Here is a 23,607-nt window from a genome sequence, read left to right as displayed (position 1 = left end):
GTCAAAGGGTCCCAGTGGAAGAGGTGAAAGTAGTGGCCTGTTTTTCTATCTCCGTCTTTCCCTTTATCTGGAATCCTCTGCATATTTTCCCCAGTCCTGCTGAAGAGTTTCAGCTCGAAACCTGACTGGTCTTTTCCTACCACTGATGCCGCTGAAAGCTCCAATGGGCCCCGAGAAGAGAACGTCGCGGTGCATTCTGGGAATCGTAGTTCTTCCCCCCCCAGATTCGGATGACGTGATCCGGGCAGCACCGAGATACGGCGCAGGCGCAGAACTGAGCTGCGAAGCGATGGCGGGTCGGGAGCGGCACAATGGCGGCGATGAAGCGAGTGACGTTGCCCGGTGGAGCCAGCAACAGGACAACCAGGGCATGTTAAAGTGCGAGAACACGCGTAGCAAAATGGTTTTGTACCATTGGTCGCAGTCTTTCTGCTCCCAGAAAGTGAGTTGGCGTTGAGGGCTGGAAGGTTTCGGCCTGAACAGTCGGCCTTGGAGGTGGCGGGGAGAGGGGCCGGCCACATCAGCCTTTTGCATGTACTTTCAAGGGAGGTTCGGTCGGTTGGACTGAGGGGAGATATTTCGGGCTGCAGGGATGTTTTCACTTGGTAGGATACTCTTGAACAAGGAGACATAGTTTCGAGATTAAGGTTGTCGTTCATCACTGCGGCGTGTGCAAGTTTCTTCGGGCTCAGGGTGGTGAATCTTTGCAATTTTCTATCCCGTTGCGGATAGATTATTAAAGTTATTTCTAACGGTGAAATGCACATTAAAAAAAATCAGGGGATGGAGAGGCCTAGTACAGTAGTTCCTCCTATTTCTTTGTGTACCGGTTACTCTTTCTTCTTGGTACAAAATCTTAAAGATTTAGTTCAAGAAGTCATGACTTAAAGTTCATGCAATGTAGGGGAACGTGGTAAAGATTTTCAGTATCTGCATAATGTGCTCTTTTGGCTGATTGAGGTCTTGAAGGTTTGAGATCAATATAATTGGTGGATTTGCTATTTGCATATGCAGTTAATTTAGTCAATAATGTAAATGAAGCTATATTTTTAAAGGGTTTTATTCTCTTGGCATCAATTAACCAATGACGGTTAGTATCTATTGGTTGTGTTTTTAATCTCAATTTTTTTTTCTGACCACAGTGTGCTTTTTGAGGTTACTCTTGAAAGCTTTGATCACCAGGGAAGATAAGACTTGTTGCCTTGAATTATCATGGTGCCAGATTTGAGTCTTTGTGTGGATGAAGCAGCTGGAGGTTTCATTGCAGCTCCATCTTGATTTGAGATAGGATGATGATCTCTGATCAGCACATTACATCTTGCCATCAGCAATCACAAAGTAAACCTGTACACTTTACCTGTTTTGTTGCAGAAATCAAGAATTTTGGTGCATGTGTACATTGTGTAATGTATATACAATAAATGCATTATCATCATTCCTCAATCCTGGGTGCCAAGTTTAGTTCACTAGAGGTATGGAGAAACCATAGAAATTTATGGCATCAGATTTGTAACTCTAGTCTGTAATGCTGAAGATCTGCATTCCAGAACTAGATGCATCTTTTGGCAAGTCTTTCAACAAAGAAAATATTGCTCACTGTATGACTTGTCCAAAAATGAGCAAGTGATTTCTTGCAATGGCTGTTCTCTCAATTGTTTCACCTGACTCCTTGCAAGAGATAAGTCAGGAATGTAATGCTTTCCACTTTACTAGCTGAGTGTGGCTCTGAGATGTGACTTGACACTACACAAGATGAATTATGTGCTTGATTGGCACAGTCTCCACCACCTGTAGCCTTCACTCTCTCTCAATTTATCAAGGCTTTTTGGCAACTTTCATATCAACTCTGACCCCTATTACCTCAGAATATGGTCAACCAGTACGTTTAATCATAATCTCCCAAATACCCTTCCAAATTGCATGTCAGAATCTTAGAACTTCTAATATAAAGCACTGGGAGTATCTTCATGGACTGCAGTTTTTTTAAAATGAACCATGTCTCAAAGAAAATTAAATAAATGAGGCAGGATGGTACTTTGCTATAGGGTGGCATTTAAAATGAGATTGATAACTAAATTTGTACAACTTAGATGATGCAGTATTTTTATGGTTGAAATTTAAACCTTGAATTTCAAAATTAGTTGGAACATGATAAATGAAGGTCAAGAAGTCAAGACTTAAAGTTCATGCAATTTAGGGGAACGAGGCAATATGCTTATGGGAATAAAGCAGAATTGTTTTGAGGAATAAATTTTGATGCTCAATGCTGAGTATAAAACTACACCATAGAACTTGTGAGTTTGATCCCCAAGGATATTTAGGAGGCAGGAAGCAAATGATGGCTTTGATTTTTGTTTTAAATTGGGTTTCTTGATTTTAATGTATACGGTTATAAAGTCTGAGTGCTAATGTGCACAAGTTTAGATGATAAATATATTTTTTAAAGCATTGATCAAGCACATCCATACAGCAATGATTATTGCAGTGATTTTAAGTACCATAATATAAAGGGATTAAAATGAGCTGCACTGATAATGCCTATTTACTGTATTTCAGGTTCGTTTGGTTATTGCAGAAAAGGGGCTAAAATGTGAGGAGTATGATGTTAACCTACCACTAAGTGAGCACAATGAACCTTGGTTTATGCGTTTGAACCCAGCAGGCGAGGTACCTGTATTAATACATGGAGACAACATTATCTGTGAATCCACTCAGATCATTGATTACCTGGAGAGCAAATTTGAAGATGGTAATGTTAATGAAAATACTTGTGTGTCTGTGTTTATCTGCACATGTGGATTTGTGATTTGGAGGTTTTAGTAAATCTGAACTAGAACTTCATTAAGAGAGTACTCCACCACCACCAACCTCCACCCCAGCCCTTTGGTTATTTTAATTGTACCCCTTTTCCTGTTTCCCTTATCCTTAATTTCTTGAAGCTGTATTTTCAATCTAAGTATGTCACATTGTGTTCAAACAGAATATTTTCATAGGATATATTGTATGTCAGAATCAAGTCCATGCAAGTGTATCTCTCCTTATGGTGTAGCATGAGGCCTGTGGAAGCCTGCTACAATTCTGGCAGGAAATCATACATCTAGAATGATGATTAGCTCAAGTACCGAATGTATTGACAAGGTAAGGGTTAACAATAATCCTGTTTTGTGGATTTGGGGTATGAGAAAGTCAAGATTTAATGAAAAAAATCAGACCTAACAATTACAATTCTATGCCATCAAATTAAATATTGGATCTGAGTTCATGGCCTATGTTGATGGTTTGGTTTGGCTAAACTTCCAAACCTTAATAATTCTGGTTCAAAAGCAGATATGAAGTACAGCACCCTCTGCTGTTTGTTTTAAATGATCTCTCATGGTTCTCAAACTGAAGCTTGATTGCAATGGTAAATTGAAGGCAATTTTGAATATTTGACATTTTCATCATGAACCACACCTTATCCTTCAATGTTTAAGAATGAAAGTTAGAAATATTTAAACAGGCTTCATTTTGTATGTTTAAAATTTGGCCCTTTTCGATAATTAATGCCTAATTGTAGAATGTGATAATCTATGATATTATTGAAGATATGAGGCATGGTACCAAGGAAAAAAATAGTGATGTGCCCAATTAGCTCTTTTTCACTCCATATATTGTAATGGAAGTACAATAGAACTGCACAAAACCATGAGATAAGTTTTACTTTCAGATAGATGTACAAACTAATCTATCAGTTCAGATTTTAGCAAGACGAGTGGAAACTAGGAATGTGGCCATTGTTGAACTGATGCCATGTTATCAAAATGATCATGGGATCGGGGATAAAATGATAATTCCAAGCATTTGTAAGAATCAAGGTATGGGGGGGTGGGGGGTGCAGCTGACAGAAGAAGGAGTAGCTTATGCCCATTTTCCAGGTGTAGATGTCAGCTAATTTTGAAATAAAAATAAGGGGAGAGTAACTACAGGCCTGTCTGTGTAATTAATTTGGTGCTGGATAATTATTAGAAAAAAAAATCTAGTCCAAAACACCGTTGAAAGGGATGAGTTGATCAAAGATGAACAAGAGCATGGATTTTTTAAGAGTAGGTTGTATCTGATTATTTTTTTGAGGTAATAAGGAGGGTCAATATGGGTGGCACTTTTATAAAAAAAAAAAAAAATTAAATTATTTAGGAATTTTGCAAAATCAAAAGAAAATACAAAATAATCTAAAGCTACCCCACTCTCTACAATCCTCCCCCCCACCGAGCTTTTTTTAATGGGTGGCACGTTTGATGTAATTGTATTTTAACAAAGTATTTGTTGAATTGACATATGGTAGTTTGATCTGTGAAGAGAAAGGAAAGTAGCTAATTGGATTGAAATATTGGCCTAATAAGAAGAAGAAAAAGTAATAATATGAATTTAAGTGATGGGAGGACTGTGTTACCTATGTCCTTTGCAGGGTCCAATGTGAGATTCCCAGTTCTTCATTAATAATTTGAACTTGAGTGCTAAACTGTGACTAGAATTTGATGACAAAACAGACAGTGGTCGATAGTGGGGTATAAAGTTCTTGGTTATAGAAAGAAACTAATTGATTAGGTGGATTGGAGAATTGAAAGCAAAGGAGAGAAATAACTCAGTAAATGGTTAGATGAGAGGAAGTGCAGAGAATGGAGATCCTGGTCTGCCAGCATCTTTTTACTCAGGATGACATGAGTGAATATCAAAGGACATCTATTTAAGGTGAGTGGAGGCACGTTTTGGGGAGATTTTACATTTATTTATTTCTTACCGGGTGGGTGCTTGGGATGCATTGCCCCCGTGTAAAGCCGCAGAATATCCCACTTGCAGCTCAATATCCACTCACCTGAATGCAGCCAGAGCATCTCCATGGCACTGACACCAACCCTCATCGGGGAGGGCTGCCACCTGAAAGGTGAGTTAGCAGTTTTAAATCCACTCCTTTCGCCAGCCACAAGACGGAGAGTTCACCTGAAAGGTCCTTGGGTCAGGTGGTGGAAGCTGGTACAATAGAGACATATAAAAGACTACTCGGGGCATTTAAAAGCACATGAAGGGCTTAGGCCTGAAACATTGGTTATGTGTCTTTACTTGTGGTTGCTGCATGACCTGCTGAGTTCTTCCAGCATTTTTTGTTTTTTAAATACAACAATGGTGTTTGCAAACTTTTGTGCTTCACTAAGGATTTAAATTGGCTAATAGAAGGAACAAAGATCTGGATAGTTCATTGCCTAAATGAATGACAGAGGCAGAAATAATTACTTTGAAAGGTATCATAATCAACAAAACTGAGAGCTGGAAAGTGGAAATAATCTAAATAGTTTAATTTTGGTAAATATGCACTTGGGCCAAACAGATGCTTTTCTGTACCTTAAAACATTCATAATTCCTTGACAAGGCATTGCATTGGCCATCTCTTATTGTGCAATTAAATTTGTAGCTTTGTACTGTTTTAGGGTATTTAACCATGAAACAATTTGGAGAAGATTAAATACTTCTTTAAAACCGAGGTAAATGTATCCTTGTGGAGGGTTTCCATGGGCCATACCTTTCTAAAGTCTCAGGCACATTGATTGCTAATTTACTTCGAAGAAAAAAATGTAATTTTTGGTGTTCATATTTTGCATATTAGAATTTTACTTTTTTTTAGTTCACGTTGGCATTGTCATATTTACTTTTTATTATTTTTACATCCAGTTATTTGATTTCTTGAACAAATGTATTTTTCTTTACAGTTATTCCTTTTGTTACATCAAATCAGTGATTTTCAACATTTATAGAATATATAGACCTAGCAGACTCCACAGCTGGAATGTTTCAGTTCCTAAGGTAACACAAGGCTTGTTCTGTTTCATACTTTTTAATGATTTCAATGGGAAGATGTGTGGTGTGGTATGCATTCCCTATATTTTTTATAAAGACCTCTAAATTTGCAATTCTACCTAGATATTAGGTATTGAAATAAAAGGGATAAGGATCATCAACAGAAAAATTAATTTTGTGCATCTACAATTTTTTAAAACCTAATGAAATAAACTGTGACGAGGTATAATATTTTTGCTTATACCGTGTTTAAGTGTTGAGTGTCCTCTAATTATTGCCAGCATTCTCTTTGGAAGATAAATGCCAAATCCTTTGAAAGAAATTGCCTGAAAGAAAATGTACTGTATACCATTTTTCATTCTCGCATTTTTTTTAAAATGAGGGGACTTTATATATTTGTACCTGCAGCAAACATCCCCAAATTAATGCCAGAAGAAGGAAGTTTGTACTTTCCAAGAGTAGAGCATTACAGAGAATTGTTAGACTCTTTGCCCATGGATGCCTACACCCATGGTTGTATTCTTCACCCAGAGTTAACACTGGATTCCATGATTCCTGCATATGCAACAACGAGAATTCGCAGTAAGTAGAATCTAACAACATTTGTTCACCTAATGTTCATTTGAACCTATTTGATGGACAATTAACAACTTTAATATTCATAGTTTAAATCTTGATGGGGTAACCATTTGCATTAGTCTACTCTGTGATGCTTACTTAAAATCCAAGAACTAATTTGATGCATTGTCCTAATCGAAAATAATATGAAGGCAAAAACTTACACAATAATTTAAATCAGTGGTTTTCAAACTGCCCCCTAACATTCCACTTTAAGTATTCCCTATGCCATATGTTCTTTGCGATTGGTAAGGGTTTACTTAAGGTGGTATGTGAGTGGGAAAGGAAGGTTGAGAACTACTACTCGAGACCCAATTGTTACTGAAATATTTTGCTTGAGAAAAATTGTCTTTGGCCCATTTCCTTTTGAGTTATGAAACCGTGCATACCACATACCACCTTAAGCAATACCTTACTAATCATAGAACACATGGCACGGAGATTGCTTAAGGTGGAATGTGAGTTTAGGGGGCAGTTTGAAAACTACTGTTTTAAATGAAGAGTGCATAGGAAGGTTGCATGTCTAATTTTGTGGCTGTACATGTAAGCTCCATAGTTCCAATTTACATCAAAAGATTGAGGTGTGTTAAGTGATGCATTTCACTGTATTTACTTTAGTTGAAATCAATGATGCATCGTTGTCACTTGGATTTAATGCCACGTTATCCTGTTGATTGTATATCATCCTTCGGATGTAGTTTGAGTGATAAATAGCCAAGTTTGTACCTCTCAGGAAAATAAAATTCCTAAAAAAATATTGCTTGAGCAACTGTGTCTACCACATCTCCTGTAGAGGGCAGCGTGGTGAGATTGATGTGTGATTGGAACATTACAGCTCAAGCCAGCAAGATTTCTGTGGGTAACTGTGAATGTGCTGATTGATTCAAACCTACACTTTTAATTTTATATGCAGTTTTAACAGTTGAATGTATCTATTTGTTGTGGTAAACATAGTTCATTAAGGATTATATTCTGTAGTATTACTTGATTGTTGCTTTCCAGGTGTTGTAAGATGATTGGATTTCTTGGGTTATCTTTTACATTGAATAATTTTTTGGTAGAGATTTATTTTCATTTAAATAGGCTTTTTGTTCATTTGAGATTATTTCCTTTGTTATATACTTGATATTGTAGCTATTGGTGTTTTTTTTTGCTTTCGTGTCCCGCATCGGACTTGTCAGCCACAAAAGAGCCTGCAGCTGACGTGGACTTTTTACCCCCTCCATAAATCTTCGTCCGCGAAGCCAAGCCAAAGATGTCTTCCTTGAAAGAAACAACTAAGATGTAGGAGCAGAATTATGTCATTTAGCCCATTGAGTCTGCTCTGGCATTCGCACTATGGCTGATGTATAGTTCCTCTCAACCCTATTCTCCCCATTTATTGTTTTTTAAAAAAAACTCAAGATTTGATCAACCCTTGGAGCCTTCAAAGACCTTTACAATTCACCTTTGTAACCCAGCTCTAAACTACAGTTTTTTTAATCCATTTTTATTGACAAAGCACTTTGCTAAAGGTGTTTTATGCATATGATTGAAGCAGAACTGACAAATCTTAACGTGCTTTTACATGCTATAAATTAATCAACATTTCAATGGAGATACAAAATAATGCAAATAATGGAATCTAAAGCAAGTTGGAAGAATAGTGAGTCAAGCAGCATCGAATAGATGGAAATGGACAGTCCCCATTTTAGTTTGAAGTTCTGCTTAGTGATCATTGCCTCTCCCTCTCTCTTTCTCCTTAGTTCCAAAGCAGGGTTTCAGTCATTGCCATCCATGGATGCTGCCTGACCCAGCAGTTTGTCTGTTGCTTTAACAATTTGTTCAAACTTTTAACGTTTTCATAGTTATTTCACACAAGTTTTAATGTTAAACGTTGAAATGTGCTCAACAATCCAATAGTTATGGTCTTTAGAATTTTTTTTATTTCTGATTAGTTCTGTAATTATTTCCATGCTTCATTCAGAATGTGGCTCATTGGAAGTCATATTTGGTTTATCCATTATGAACTAGCAGTCCTGAATTTCAAATACCTTTTGTGAAATTTTATTTACCTTTTAAATCCTTCATCTTGTCAGTGACGTCTCATTATCTCTTGTTCGACAATTTTTGATTTTTTAGCTTGTACCAAGTCAATTAATCCATCACTTTTGGTTGCTGATTACATTGGCTTCATTTTCTGGCAATGCTTAATTTAAAGTTATCATCCTTGTGTTCATATAACTGGACTTTGTTCTTCACATCCTCTTTGATATCTTCCAGCTGTATATCCTTGGTCCTTCAGTTATGAACTTTTGTATTGCCTGGTTTCTGTTGTTGGCCATGGTTTCAGTTGCAAGGGCCATATAGCATTATATCTCTAAACTTTGCTGGGTCTGTTTCTTTTTTTTTAAACTTTATTTAAAATTTTATGACATGAATAAAATAAAAATTACATTTAAAGAAATAATAAAAAATAAGATAATAAAAATTAGAATCTTTCTTCTTTGGCTTGGCTTCGCGGACGAAGATTTATGGAGGGGGTAAAAAGTCCACGTCAGCTGCAGGCTCGTTTGTGGCTGACAAGTCCGATGCGGGACAGGCAGACACGATTGCAGCGGTTGCAAGGGAAAATTGGTTGGTTGGGGTTGGGTGTTGGGTTTTTCCTCCTTTGCCTTTTGTCAGTGAGGTGGGCTCTGCGGTCTTCTTCAAAGGAGGTTGCTGCTCGCCAAACTGTGAGGCGCCAAGATGCACGGTTTGAGGCGTTATCAGCCCACTGGCGGTGGTCAATGTGGCAGGCACCAAGAGATTTCTTTAGGCAGTCCTTGTACCTTTTCTTTGGTGCACCTCTGTCACGGTGGCCAGTGGAGAGCTCGCCATATAACACGATCTTGCGAAGGCGATGGTCCTCCATTCTGGAGACGTGACCCATCCAGCGCAGCTGGATCTTCAGCAGCGTGGACTTGATGCTGTCGACCTCTGCCATCTCGAGTACTTCGACGTTAGGGGTGTAAGCGCTCCAATGGATGTTGAGGATGGAGCGGAGACAACGCTGGTGGAAGCGTTCTAGGAGCCGTAGGTGGTGCCGGTAGAGGACCCATGATTCGGAGCCGAACAGGAGTGTGGGTATGACAACGGCTCGGTATACGCTTATCTTTGTGAGGTTTTTCAGTTGGTTGTTTTTCCAGACTCTTTTGTGTAGTCTTCCAAAGGCGCTATTTGCCTTGGCGAGTCTGTTGTCTATCTCATTGTCGATCCTTGCATCTGATGAAATGGTGCAGCCGAGATAGGTAAACTGGTTGACCGTTTTGAGTTTTGTGTGCCCGATGGAGATGTGGGGGGGCTGGTAGACATGGTGGGGAGCTGGCTGATGGAGGACCTCAGTTTTCTTCAGGCTGACTTCCAGGCCAAACATTTTGGCAGTTTCCGCAAAGCAGGACGTCAAGCGCTGAAGAGCTGGCTCTGAATGGGCAACTAAAGCGGCATCGTCTGCAAAGAGTAGTTCACGGACAAGTTTCTCTTGTGTCTTGGTGTGAGCTTGCAGGCGCCTTAGATTGAAGAGACTGCCATCCGTGCGGTACCGGATGTAAACAGCGTCTTCATTGTTGGGGTCTTTCATGGCTTGGTTCAGCATCATGCTGAAGAAGATTGAAAAGAGGGTTGGTGCGAGAACACAGCCTTGCTTCACGCCATTGTTAATGGAGAAGGGTTCAGAGAGCTCATTGCTGTATCTGACCCGACCTTGTTGGTTTTCGTGCAGTTGGATAATCATGTTGAGGAACTTTGGGGGACATCCGATGCGCTCTAGTATTTGCCAAAGCCCTTTCCTGCTCACTGTGTCGAAGGCTTTGGTGAGGTCAACAAAGGTGATGTAGAGTCCTTTGTTTTGTTCTCTGCACTTTTCTTGGAGCTGTCTGAGGGCAAAGACCATGTCAGTGGTTCCTCTGTTTGCGCGAAAGCCGCACTGTGATTCTGGGAGAATATTCTCGGCGACACTAGGTATTATTCTATTTAGTAGAATCCTAGCGAAGATTTTGCCTGCAATGGAGAGCAACGTGATTCCCCAGTAGTTTGAGCAGTCTGATTTCTCGCCTTTGTTTTTGTACAGGGTGATGATGGTGGCATCACGAAGATCCTGAGGCAGTTTACCTTGGTCCCAACAAAGCTTGAAAAACTCATGCAGTTTGGCATGCAGAGTTTTGCCGCCAGACTTCTGGGGGGATTCCATCCATACCTGCTGCTTTGCCACTTTTCAGTTGTTCGATTGCCTTATATGTCTCATCCAGGGTGGGAACCTCATCCAGCTCTAGCCTTAGGGGCTGTTGAGGGAGCTGGAGCAGGGCGGAATCTTGGACTGAGCGGTTGGCACTGAAAAGAGATTGGAAGTGTTCTGACCATCGGTTGAGGATGGAGATCTTGTCGCTGAGGAGGACTTTGCCGTCTGAGCTGCGCAGCGGGCTTTGGACTTGGGGTGAGGGGCCGTACACAGCCTTTAGAGCCTCGTAGAAACCCCTGAAGTCGCCAATGTCCGCGCTGAGCTGGGTTCGTTTGGCGAGGCTAGCCCACCACTCATTTTGGATCTCCCGGAGTTTGCGCTGAAGATGGCTGCACGCGCGACGGAAGGCTTGTTTCTTCTCTGGACAGGACGGCTTTGTAAGGTGAGCCTGGTGGGCAGCTCGCTTCTTTGCCAGCAGCTCCTGGATTTCCTGGCTGTTTTCGTCAAACCAGTCCTTGTTTTTCCTGGAGGAGAAGCCCAGTACCTCTTCAGTGGATTGCAGTATGGTAGTCTTCAACTGATCCCAGAGGGTTTCAGGGGACGGGTCCGTGAGGCGGGTTGCAACGTCGAGCTTTGCTTTGAGGTTTGCCTGGAAGTTTCCTCTCGCTTCGTCTGAGTGCAGGTTTCCAACATTGAACCTCTTTCTGGGGGCTTTATTGTTCCTGGGCTTTGGCTTGAAGTGAAGGTTGAGCTTGCAGCGAACCAGCCGGTGGTCAGTGTGGCATTCCGCGCTAGGCATGACCCTGGTGTGGAGCACATCTTGTTTGTCACTTTCTCGCACCAGGATGTAGTCCAGGAAGTGCCAGTGTTTGGATCGGGGATGCACCCAGGTGGTCTTAAGGCTGTCCCTCTGCTGAAAAAGGGTGTTTGTAATGACAAGTCGCTGTTCTGCGCAGAGCTCCAACAGGAGGCGCCCATTGTCGTTGCACTTGCCGACGCCATGCTTGCCCAGGATTCCTGGCCAGGTTTCTGAGTCTTTGCCGACACGAGCGTTGAAGTCGCCCAGGATGACAACCTTGTCGGCTGTAGGGGTACGTTGGATGAGGTTGCGCAGGTCGGTGTAGAACTTGTTCTTTTCTGCTGGTTCCGCCTGGAGGGTTGGAGCATAGACACTGATGAGGGTGATGTGACGCTTGTTTTGAAGTGGGAGTCGCATGGACATGATTCGGTCCGAGAGGCCTGTCGGAAGGTTTTCGAGTTTGGAGGCAATGAAGCTCTTGACCATGAAGCCTACACCAGATAGGCGTCGTTCATCCGAAGGCTTGCCAGACCAGTAGAGTGTGTAGCCCGCGCCGCGTTCTTGGAGGCTGCCTACATCTGCCAGGCGGACTTCACTGAGAGCGGCTACATCATTAAACTACACAAATTAACCCCCCCCAATAATTATAACACAACATTAATCATCTAATTTAAAATTAGTCCAACCCTCCCCCCAAAATAAAGAGTGAAGAATTAATTAACAATGTTGTAAATAAAATAAAAAAACCCACTGACAAAAAAAAGATAAAACTTAACAAAAAAACTTACTAACAACAAAAAAAATCAATATTAAAATAATACCCTTAAACATATATTTAAATCAAACATAATACATGTATTTAACAAATGAAATCCACGTTAAAACTAAGTTCAAATATTAAAATCATATATCAACCACATATCTGTTATACAAAAAATCATTATTAATAATACATAAATACAGAATTTCAAATAATACCAAGTTTCCTTTATAATTCATGAGAGAACTAAAACATCCCTTAGAAAAACAATCAGATAAACTTTTTATTCCCTTCCCCTCCCCTTATATAAAAAAAAGAATAAAAAGTTCAAACTCTTATAAAATTCTCCATATTCTTCATTTATAACATCAAAATTCTCTATTGAAATTAACTTAATTTTATTAAACTCTTCTCCCTCAATGTATTTGTACTTAATTTTCTTCTTTCTCTTCTTATCACCTTTCCCCTCATCTTCCTCTTCATCTAATTCAACATCCTCAATTTTTGACTTATTATCTTCTGTGACATCATCCTCTTAAAAAAGAAAGAAAAGAGAAAAAATCCCCCCCCAAAAAAACAGAAAAAAAAGGAGAGAAAAAAAACCTCCTAATTCCCTCTCAATTACAATCAGAAAACAAAAAGAGTTTTAAAAAAAAAATATTTATTTAAAAAAAAATAAAAAAAAACCTTCACTTCTTAACCCAAAAATTAAAAAGAAAAAAAACAGGTCAGAGGTCACAACTACCTCCTCCTGTTTAAACCGCCCAAAGCGGTAACTCCTCCAAAATATTGGGTGTGAGATAACTCACAGGTAGCTGATGACTTCTGGAAACTAGTGCCCACCCAGTTCCCTCTCCCAACTCCCATTTCATTAAACTATCATAATTATTTAAACTATTTAAACTCTTCAAAAAAAAGATAAAAGATTTATTTTTTTAAATCAATGTTACCACTTCGATCACCATTGCTTCCATTTCTTTTAAAAATCTGGATCCCACCTTACATCTCTACTCTCTTTGGAGATCTTGAAGGACTACATCGTTCCTGAAACTGCATGATTGGTAGAGACTAAGCAAAGTCCATAACCTCTTTAGGATTGTCAAAGAATTTTGGCTAATTTCCATCCTAAAAAATCTTCAGTACCGCAGAATACCTGAATGTTGCCCTATGTCTTTTTTTTCACAACCGTTCTTTCACAGAATTAAATTCGCGTCGTAATAGCATAGTATTAAATCTCCATCTTGAAGCTTTCTGAACATCTTGTGAACTCAAATATTCTAATAATAATGAATGATCCGAAACCAATCTAGCCTTATACTCCACAGATGTAACCCTATCCTGCAAATGTGCTGATATTAAAAAATAATCAATTCTAGAAAAAGAATTATGTCGCGAGGAATAAAAAGAAAAATCTTTCTCTGTAGGATTAACTCTTTGCCAAATATCAATTAAATTCAAATCTGCCATCATATTAATCACTTGGATTGCCATCTTAGACTTCTTAATTACTCTTGAGTACTTATCCAATAAAGGCTCCAACACCACATTCAGATCTCCCCCAACATCACATGAGAGTTCGATTGTCCAAGTAATAAAGACATATGCACAACAAAAGCTGTACCCTCAACATTAGGAGCATAAACATCAAGCAAAGTCCATGCCTCATTAAAGATTGTACAATTTAATTTTTCTCTTCACTCTGTAACTAAAATGGTAGATTCTTATGTACCAAAATTGCCACACCTTTTGCCTTAGAATTAAACGAAGAATAAAAAACGTGCCCAACCCATTCACATTTGAGTTTCAAATGTTCCTTATCTATTAAATGAGTTTCCTTTGCCATTGCGACCACCATTTCTTCCAAAAATCAAATTCCCTTCTTGCAGCTCTGCCCTCTTTGGAGACCGTGGAGGACTACGTCGTTCCTGGAATTGCGTAATTGGTAAAGACTGAGCAAAATCCTTAGCTTCTTTAGGATTATCAAAGAACTTTGGTTGATATCCATCCTGAAAAATCTTCAGTACCGCAGGGTATCTAAATGTTGCCTTATATCCTTTTTTCCACAATAATTCTTTCACAGAATTAAATTCACGTCGTTGAAACATAATTTCCTGACTCAAATCCGGATAGAAGAAAACACGATTACTCTGAACCATCAAAGGAGATTTGTTTTGCTGTGCATTTCTAATAGCCATACGTAAAATAGTCTCTCTATCACAGTAATTTAAACAGCGAAGCAGAACAGGTCTTGGATTCTGTCATGAAAAAGGTCTCCTTCTCAAAGCTCTATGAGCCCGTTCCAATATTAAACCTTCAGAAAACTTATCTTGTCCCAACACTTGTGGAATCCATTCAGTGAAAAATTTTCTTGGATCTGGCCCTTCTATGCCTTCTGACAAGCCGACAATTTTCACATTATTCCGTCTGAATTGGTTCTCCAAATAATCAACCTTTTTTGCTAAATTTTTATTCTGAATCTGTAACGTTTCAATTGTTTTTATTCACATCTTGCAATTGATCTTGTACATCAGATAATCCTTGATCACACATCTCAAGTCTTTCAATAGTTTCAACTTTAAAAGCTCCATAATCAGCCATCTGTTGAGTATTGACATCCACCAATGCATTAATCTTAGAAGTAAGATTATTCATAGAATCACCTAAATGCATCATTGAAGAAAATATCTTATGTTCAAGACTCTTGAAAAGTATATCATCATCAGTAGATCCAGACATTGTGGGATTCTGCTGTTCTTGTGGAATCAGAGGACCTTCTATCCCTTCTTTTAATTTAGTAGCTTTTCTTGCAGTTTGACTCCGTGTAAGAGCCCCTGCCACAGACCCCCCCCGAAGTATCAGGAGGCTGATGATCAGGGTTATCTTTGATCCAAACCTCCTTTAAAAGCTTCATTACGTCAGTATCTGGAAGAGCTGATATAACTGGTGGTATAGCAGTCAAATAACAACTCTTTAACTCTCCAGCTGGTGGCGCCCCAGCTAATTCAGCAGTCAAAGTCTCAGTAGACGTTGTTTGAAATACTGGCATCCGGCCAGCCCTTTGTTCTAAAGGCAGCTGAAAACGACCTTCAGAAAGACCTGCGGAATCAGAACGGAGCTCCAAGGCCGAATTCTTCGCATTTTTCCTGGATCCATTTCACGCTGAGTCGTGGCTTTTTGTAAACAAGCAGGCTCAGATAATTTCGGAAAATATAATTTTTTAACAATCTGTTGATGTTTCCTTTTACTTTTTTTTAACAAATGTACCATTAGGTATTAATTCAGCACCTCATACTAGTTATAAACTTTTTAAAAATGTTTTAACGGGCACTTAAAGACAAAACAATAAGTTAGAGAGGACTGGAAGGCACGTCTGTTCCTTACGCCATCTTGCCACGCCCCCGCTGGGTCTGTTTCTATTTAAAAATATATCTGGTCTGTTCTTGGTGTTTAATTCTGTTATTACCCTCCAGCTTAGTAAATGTCCCAATATTAAAGATACTATATAAATAAAATTGTCTGTGATTGATTGCTAAAGTTCAGTTAGTCATTTAATAATGTGCCATTTTGGAAGAGACTGTGAAGCAGATAAAAGTAAACATTACTACAGAGGTAGGAAACTGGAATAAAAAGAATGCAGTCTGGCAGCATCTTGGGGGGAAAAACAAAACAATTTTAGAAATGGGTGAAAATAACAAAATGAAGATCTATGATAGACTGTGCAATTAAGTGACAAACTGATAGAAGGCAAACAGTGCTAGCACATGTCAGCAAATCGTGTGTCTGGGGGGGAAAGTATGAAGTGTTTCGGGTAAAGATCCTGCTATTCTTTTGAAGCCAGTTTTTCGAAGCAAAGAGTTGAGAGTGCGTTAGGTTGAATGACATGCCACACAGTCTGTTTGCTGAATAAACAGCCTGATTAAAGAGCAGAAGAAATAAATTGCAGCAGAAACCAGGTAATGTTTCCTTAAAAAAAATGAAATGAAAGATAGTTGGATATATATTTTAATAACGCAGCAGCATTTTGTTCTGTGGTAGCACCTGGTAGTGTTGGCGAACAGAGGGACTACCCTGTCATCTCCACATTGGTTGGCTAAGGCCTTCATTTGTTTAACACCTGAAAATATAATTTGCTTGAATGAAAGGAAGTACAATACGTTAGATGTGTACAGCTACTGTTGAAGGTTGGGAACAGAGAGGAGGCGGAATAGAGATAATTCTCGCAATTCTTTGAAATCTTAAGGGTGTTCTTGTTTGTTTTCAGGCCAAATTGCAAATACAGAATCAGAGTTGAAGAAGCTTGCTGAGGAACACCCAGAATTGAGTGAAGCGTATTTAACAAAGCAAAAGCAAATTAAGGTCAGTTTTTTTATAACTTGCAATTCCTCACTCAGAAACATTTTTTTGAATTGTGTGCCTTGTTTAATTAAATATTTTTTGAAGTGCCAGCCTATGATTTTAAAAACTATTTGTATGAAGCCAAACTGGCTTCACTTCATAAAATATGAACAGTGGAAAACTATTACAAAAATGTAAATAGGAGATGCTAACCTGAGTACACCATTTGGTTGAGGACTGTTTCTCTTTGACAGTTTTCCAAATTTATTTGCCTCTTTTTGCTTGTTATTATTGTATAGCATGGAAACCTCTTTTATCTCATATCCTGAATGTAACTAATGTTGACATTTTGTAATTTTAGAATTGTTTGGAACCAGAATTCATTTCTGGATTAATGCTGTATTGTTCACACTATATTTAATCTAGATTTTGTCAAATGGTGTAAATTTAGTTGGTGTAAATTCACATGATGGTATCCTTTAGGAAATGGGAAGTGTCATATTGTCAGAAGAATGCTGATGAGGCAAAAATGCCACGCTTGCTGAAAATACTACTTAATTCTGTCACCACAAGAGTATCTTCCTGATATCGTGGAACTTTCTATCTTTTCCAAAATCTATTCCTCTTAAAAAAAAAGAGATTAAATCTGTGACTAGTCTCCTTACCTCCTATATGCAAATTAAATTAACTGTTTTAAACACTTTTTTTCAGTTTAAGATACGGGATCATGATAATGTTAACTACCTGAAAAAAATATTCTGTGAGCTGGAAAATGTTCTGGATCAGGTGGAGACAGAGTTGCAGAGAAGGGTTGAGGAAACACCTGGTCAGTATCAAATATATTTGCATGCAGTTTTTTTTGCTCACCGCTTTAGACAGACTCAAATAATATATCACTGCATCTCTCAATTTGATGTCTTTTTTTTTTGCTCGAAAATAAATTCCGTAGACTTGTATAGTTTTGAGGGGACATTTTCTAAAGGTTTTTCTTTCAGTGGATGGTTTCTTTAACAGTGGAATGAAATCAAGTATCTACTTGAAATCCAGTAGGCACTTTTAGGTGGCCAAAATACCCCGATGTAAAGATGCATATTCTACCCCTATCCGGTTGTCATGAGGCCACCTGAAAGATCAAGAGGTGCCTCCAAGCGCACTTTTCAACCCTCCTCCGAGAGGGATAATCACTGAAGCCTGAAAGCGGCTGCTAAAGGGATGACAATCAGCTGGCGAGCGCTTGACAGTCCCCCTCCCCACTGCCTCTGCCTCCAGTGCGGGACGTTCACGCCGGCCACCCCAGCCCTGACATCCCGTGTTGCCTGCCCTGCCCCGACATCCCAAAGGGTCAGGAGTGGGAGTGCACTCCGAGGTGCCTCTCCTGCAGCTGTCCCTTTCAGGTGGACAGCGCAGTGCTTTCAGGGCTGCCACCTGAACGACCATTCCATAAGTCTGCATTCTTCATGGAGAATGCACCTGAAAGCTGCTAGTATCTGTTGAAAGTTTCAGCTTTGTAGAGTGGTAGTATATTTAAAATACAATAATTTAAAATTAGTTGAGCTTTGGAGATCCATATCCATGTGGAGCTTTTGTTCTTGAGTTATCAGATCGCAGCTTGCTTCACAGTTCCTGTTTGATGTTTTCAAGTGGTGCTATGCAAATTGAGCTTTTACTGGCTGGTAATTTTAGGATTTGATTCCAATTTAAAAGTACTGTACAACCTCGATTTATCCGAAATGGTCAGGACCTGGCCTATGTCGAATAAGCTTTTTTTTTGAGAACTGGTCATTTTTTTTTTAAAAACAGCCCAGTAGCAACAGTAAATCACTTGTAACAGTTTTTAAATACAACAAACAACAAAGGAAGGCTTTTTAAACATTAAAAGAATGTTTAAATCTCATCAAAAAAATACTGGCCACTGCCGATCACTGGCACCTCCCCACCGAGGTCCCCGTTGCAGCTGGCAGCCTGAGGTCCTTGGTCATTTCAGCTCTGAAAATCTTTTTGGATAAATTAGGATTTCTGATTTGTTTTGGATATCCTCATTTTACCGAAATTAAAAAAAAAAAAATTTCAGGTTACTGAGGATTTTGGAGAATCCAATTTTGGATAATAAGAGTTGTACTGTGATCGGCTTTTTGTTCAGTAAACATTGTAAAAGTATCTATAGTACTTTTTAATTAGAAAATATGCAGTGACATTATTATGCCTCTAAATTGAGTACTTGTTATTGAACACTTTAGGATTTCCTTTCACTTCATTTAGGTTTTGTTCTATAGCTCCCCTTCATGAGACCTGTATAGAGGGCAGGGTGCAACTGGTAGAGTCACTGTCTCACATTGTCTCTGTGACCAAGTGGGTTTTCTCCAGGTGCTCTGGTTTCCTCCCACATCCCAAAGACTTGAACATTGGTAGGTTAATTGGTTACTGCAAATTGCCCCTCATGTTTAGGTGAGTGGTAAAATCTGGAGATTTTTGATGAGAATGTAAAATGTTATTATTGTTGGATTAGTTTAAATGTATGGTGATGAATATGCACATGGTGGGTTAAAGGGTATGTTTCTCTTCTGTATCCTTCTGTGTCTGAAAGTGAATATCTGTAGGTCACAGTTATTGTGCATTGTTTACATCTGCATTCATCAGAGGTTGGTAGGTATCGAGCAGGAGTACAGATGACACTCGAATTTCCCCTTCCAGTGCCAATAACATTTTCATGCTCTGTTGAGATAGCTAATCATTGTTTATTAAAGTTAACTTTTATCTTCATGGGATGTGAATATTGATGACACGACCAATATTTGCTTGTTTGTGACAGACCATGACTTATTGACTTAAAAGCCAAATTCAAGCATTCATTTTATTACAAATTCACTTAAATTTAAATATCTTCATTACCTTGGTGGTATTTTAATTTGTATCAGTGAATTGAGTCCAGATCTTTGGTTTATTGACCAGACCATACTCCCTGTGATTACTGGGTTGAGGGGCTTTTATTAATGTGGCCAGAGGTATTAAAATCATGAAAAAATAAATAAAAATTGTGCAATATAGTTGAGGCCATTTGCAAACTAATTAGAAATTATAAAATAATTATACAGGAAGCAGAGAGCATCTCTGAACATTTGATTAATGTTCAAAAGAGAATTTAATAAGTATCTAAAAGAAAATAATTTGTTGAGTTATACAGGTAACTCCTGTATTACAGAGGTGGGAGGGAAGGAGCTTGAAGCCATATCTCCACCTGCCAGGAAATGCGAGTTGGAAAAAATTTTACACAAAATATTAGGTAGTGATTTATGAATTCTGGAAGGGTGAATTTCTGTAAATTTAACAGAGGGTGGAGGAGTTAGGTTATTTGAATCTTGTGAAGAGATTATGTGGTAAATCACACCACACAAATCAAATAACCATGCTATCCAGACACAAGTCTTGCCACCACTCTTCATTGATTGTGTCCAAGTCCAACTTCCATCTCTCCCTCGACCTGTGTAAGCACAGCTTCGGGCCCTCACTTTGGAATATATAATGCATCTTAAATATAAATTTACACACATTCCCTTTTCGAATTAGAATCTCCATATTACTACATCTAGGTGTAGATGGTCCCAATTTTTCCCTTAAGAAAGATAATATTTCTAGATAGCAGAAAAATGTTCTATTAGACAAATCATATTTGTTTCTCAACCGGGACATGAGCCGCCTTTGCTTGTAACAATACTCGCTGCACCTGATCCCCTTCTGGCACCAGGTATCCAGAATGTAATTACCCAGACTCAAGGGTATTAAGTTGTTCTGGGTCAAAGGCGTTTTGGGAGATAACCCACCTTCAATCCAATACATCGATTTATTCTACTCCACCTGGCTATGTAAGACCTTTCTGGGAAGACCTGGGGGAACATTCTTTTCGTATTTAAAAAAAAAAATTACAAAAGTGGATTTTCCGTAGGATCTGTAGTTGTTCCTTCTGGGAGACATTTGGGAGGTGAGTTTTAGACTGTCCAAATACCAAATTTTGTTCGTGAAAGTCGCCTTGGCGGTAGCCAGGAAGTGTATAGTGGTTTTGTGGAAACCTGACTCCCAACTAAATACTGCATGATGGAAATACAGAGTGACATTCCCAGGAGAAAAATCACATCAGGAAGAAACATAATACATTCGTTAAGGTGTGGTAACCTTACTTGAGATATATTGGCATACAGATTGATTAGTTTTTCATCTCTTCCCCCCCCCCCCACACACACACACACACACACACACACACCTTCGAAATAGGGGTACTGTAGCAATCCGTCTCAGAAGGGAAATGAATGTGATCAAGGAAGTGGGATATGGCGCAGGTGATGTGTTTCTTCCAGTTTTTTTAAAATTTTAATGTAATTTAATTGACTACATTCAGTTGTATGAAGATGGGGGGGGATAAATACAAACTGTTACATGAATGTTAAAAATTATAGTTGGTTGGTTAAAAAAAAAATCAAGTGACTACCATCTGCTATAATTGTTCTGAGCTGAAAATTTAAATGTGTTAAATATTAGATTCTGTTTGACCCTCATTGTGTGATTGAGAGAAGCAAGTGACAGTCTTCAAGGCTCTCCTGGAAATCGCCATTATATTATCTAATGAATGTTTGTCTTTCTTTACTGTCTGTGCTCTATATTTCCAGAATGTTCCATTGAGGGCAGGAAGAAAAAAAAGAATATTATTTTTTGTGTCCAACCAGATATTGATTGTTATTGTTAATAAATGAAAATTTACCATTGGTAAATTATTTGCATTGTTTCCTGGCTGATGAAGGAAGTTTGGAATTTTGCTTTATTACTGCATTTTCTTTAGCAGGAAAATTTGCAATAGTTTAATAGTGGAAAATTGTATAAGACTTGTAATATATACAACTGGTTTTATTGATGTGAATTCTTTCTCTTGAACAGAAGAAGGACATCAGCCATGGCTCTGTGGTGAGTCTTTTACACTTGCAGATGTATCACTCAGTGTAACATTGCATCGCTTGAAATTCCTTGGACTTGCCAGAAAATACTGGGGAAATGGAAATCGACCAAATTTAGAATCTTACTATGAACGGGTGTTGCAACAAAGGACTTTTCGAAAGGTCTTGGGAAATGTGAACAACATTTTGCTATCGGCAGTGCTACCTACTGCTTTTCGAGTTGCTAAGAAACGTGCTCCCTCTTTTTTGGGAGCTAGTTTTATAGTAAGTCTGCTGGGAGGAATAGGTTATTTAGCTTTCTTATTCCTAAAAAAGAGACTGACATAGGTTTTCTCAGCATTAATTTATTATGTTATTCAGCAAGAGTCGCTAAGCATGATACTGCATTCATCACACTTGGAAAACTGTAGATTAAAAAACATTGAAGTTGTATGTCATAGGGTTATTGCCATTTGGTGTAATTGGTTTTAAAGTAGAAGTTTGTGAAATTTGTGCACAATGCAACCCAATTTCAAACTTTCAATAACTCAAAACGTTTTATTTATTTTTTTTGTTGCTTCCAATAATTCTTGAACTAGATTGTTCTAATTATGGATTACTGTATATCAATGGATAAACCTGTCTAGACATGAATGTTTTGGGTTCAAATATTAAGCAAAATCTGTAGTTATCTGAATGTATTTATTTATGTTATTCTTTTATGTCCTGGCACTGTAATGGCCCGGGCTATGTAATTTTAACATCAGTTATACACAATCTAATTAGATACAGCAAACAAATACATTGATTTTGATAAGATGTTGTACTTGGAGTACCTTTTTAATTTCCGATATTCATGTCTTAAATTTTATTTTTAAAATAGACTAAATTTTTTTGGATGCTCAGAATAAATTTGAACATCTAGCTTTCAATATTTATTACTTGGTTATGTATGAGATGGTAGAGGTCGACAGCATCGAGTCCACGCTGCTGAAGATCCAGCTGCGCTGGGTGGGTCACGTCTCCAGAATGGAGGACCATCGCCTTCCCAAGATCGTGTTCTATGGCGAGCTCTCCACTGGCCACCGTGACAGAGGTGCACCAAAGAAAAGGTACAAGGACTACCTAAAGAAATCTCTTGGTGCCTGCCACATTGACCACCGCCAGTGGGCTGATATCGCCTCAAACCGTGTATCTTAGCGCCTCACAGTTTGGCGGGCAGCAACCTCCTTTGAAGAAGACCGCAGAGCCCACCTCACTGACAAAAGGCAAAGGAGGAAAAACCCAACACCCAACCCCAACCAACCAATTTTCCCCTGCAGCCGCTGCAACCATGTCTGCCTGTCCCGCATCGGACATGTCAGCCACAAACGAGCCTACAGTTGACGTGGACTTTTACCCCCTCCATAAATCTTCGTCCGCGAAGTCAAGCCAAAGAAGATGTATGAGAGAAAATAAAGAGTTGATGGAATTTATGCACTGTCTTGTAAACGAATAGAAAATTTGGAAAGCATTTTTCTATTTTTGTTTCTTAATATATCATTACAACTGTTTAACCATTCATACAATGCAATATGATAAAGGAAGTGTTTCTATAATTTTTGTTGTGTTCATAATCAAACTTTGTAATCTTTCTTATTATATAATGTTTAAAAGTCTAAAACAGACTTCCTTTACATATTTCTACTTCCATGTGTCTGCTGCTACATTAGTCAATACTTTCCCAGTAGAAAAAGTCCAAAAGAAATAGAAGTAGAAATGGAGGGATAAAGTGTATTTGATGTGTCTCAGTTCTGTAATTAGGGAGGAGATGGTAACCTTCATAATGGAATAGAAAGTTTGTGGTATTCTACCCACATAGTGTGAAGGTGAAGGATATCTTTTTCTGATACCTGAGGTGTGACCCACAATATCATAAATGTTGGGAGAGCTTTTTAGCTTCAAAATAAAAGTACCTTATTTTCACCTTATGTGGTTAACACCTTTTTAAATATTGATCCTAGTTGTAGTTTCAACCTCAAGAAACACTCTTTCCAAGTCCACAGTCAAGGCGCTTCAGAGTTTTATTAATTTAAAAAAATCTTGATCTAAATTAGTGGTACGATCTTAGTCTTTGCAATTTTTCCTTATAACACAAGTCTGCCCATTGAAT

At 38.7% G+C, this 23,607-nt stretch overlaps 1 protein-coding gene across 7 annotated transcripts in view; it reads left to right on the top strand.

Moving 5' to 3' along the window:
• Positions 1-267: 267 nt before the first annotated feature.
• gdap1 (ganglioside induced differentiation associated protein 1) overlaps positions 268-23,607 on the top strand; it is a 123,426-nt gene continuing 100,086 nt past the window's right edge. For 2 of the 7 annotated variants that reach the window (XM_069921181.1, XM_069921182.1), the window contains exons 1-6: positions 3,050-3,138; positions 5,742-5,835; positions 6,238-6,411; positions 16,463-16,557; positions 17,248-17,362; positions 21,460-21,486. In XM_069921181.1, the coding sequence (XP_069777282.1) occupies positions 6,255-6,411; positions 16,463-16,557; positions 17,248-17,362; positions 21,460-21,486 (394 nt within the window). In that variant the 5' untranslated portion in view covers positions 3,050-3,138; positions 5,742-5,835; positions 6,238-6,254. Of the gene's footprint in view, positions 443-2,556; positions 2,750-2,980; positions 3,139-5,741; positions 5,836-6,237; positions 6,412-16,462; positions 16,558-17,247; positions 17,363-21,459; positions 22,275-22,338; positions 23,038-23,607 lie in introns of those variants that run through there. The other 5 variants (XM_069921184.1, XM_069921180.1, XM_069921185.1 and 2 more) reach the window with 5 other exon arrangements.

This window comes from Narcine bancroftii, chromosome 2 (genome assembly GCF_036971445.1).
Source record: "Narcine bancroftii isolate sNarBan1 chromosome 2, sNarBan1.hap1, whole genome shotgun sequence".
Classification (NCBI taxonomy): Eukaryota; Metazoa; Chordata; class Chondrichthyes; order Torpediniformes; family Narcinidae; genus Narcine; species Narcine bancroftii.
This window is presented reverse-complemented; position numbering and strand designations above follow the sequence as displayed.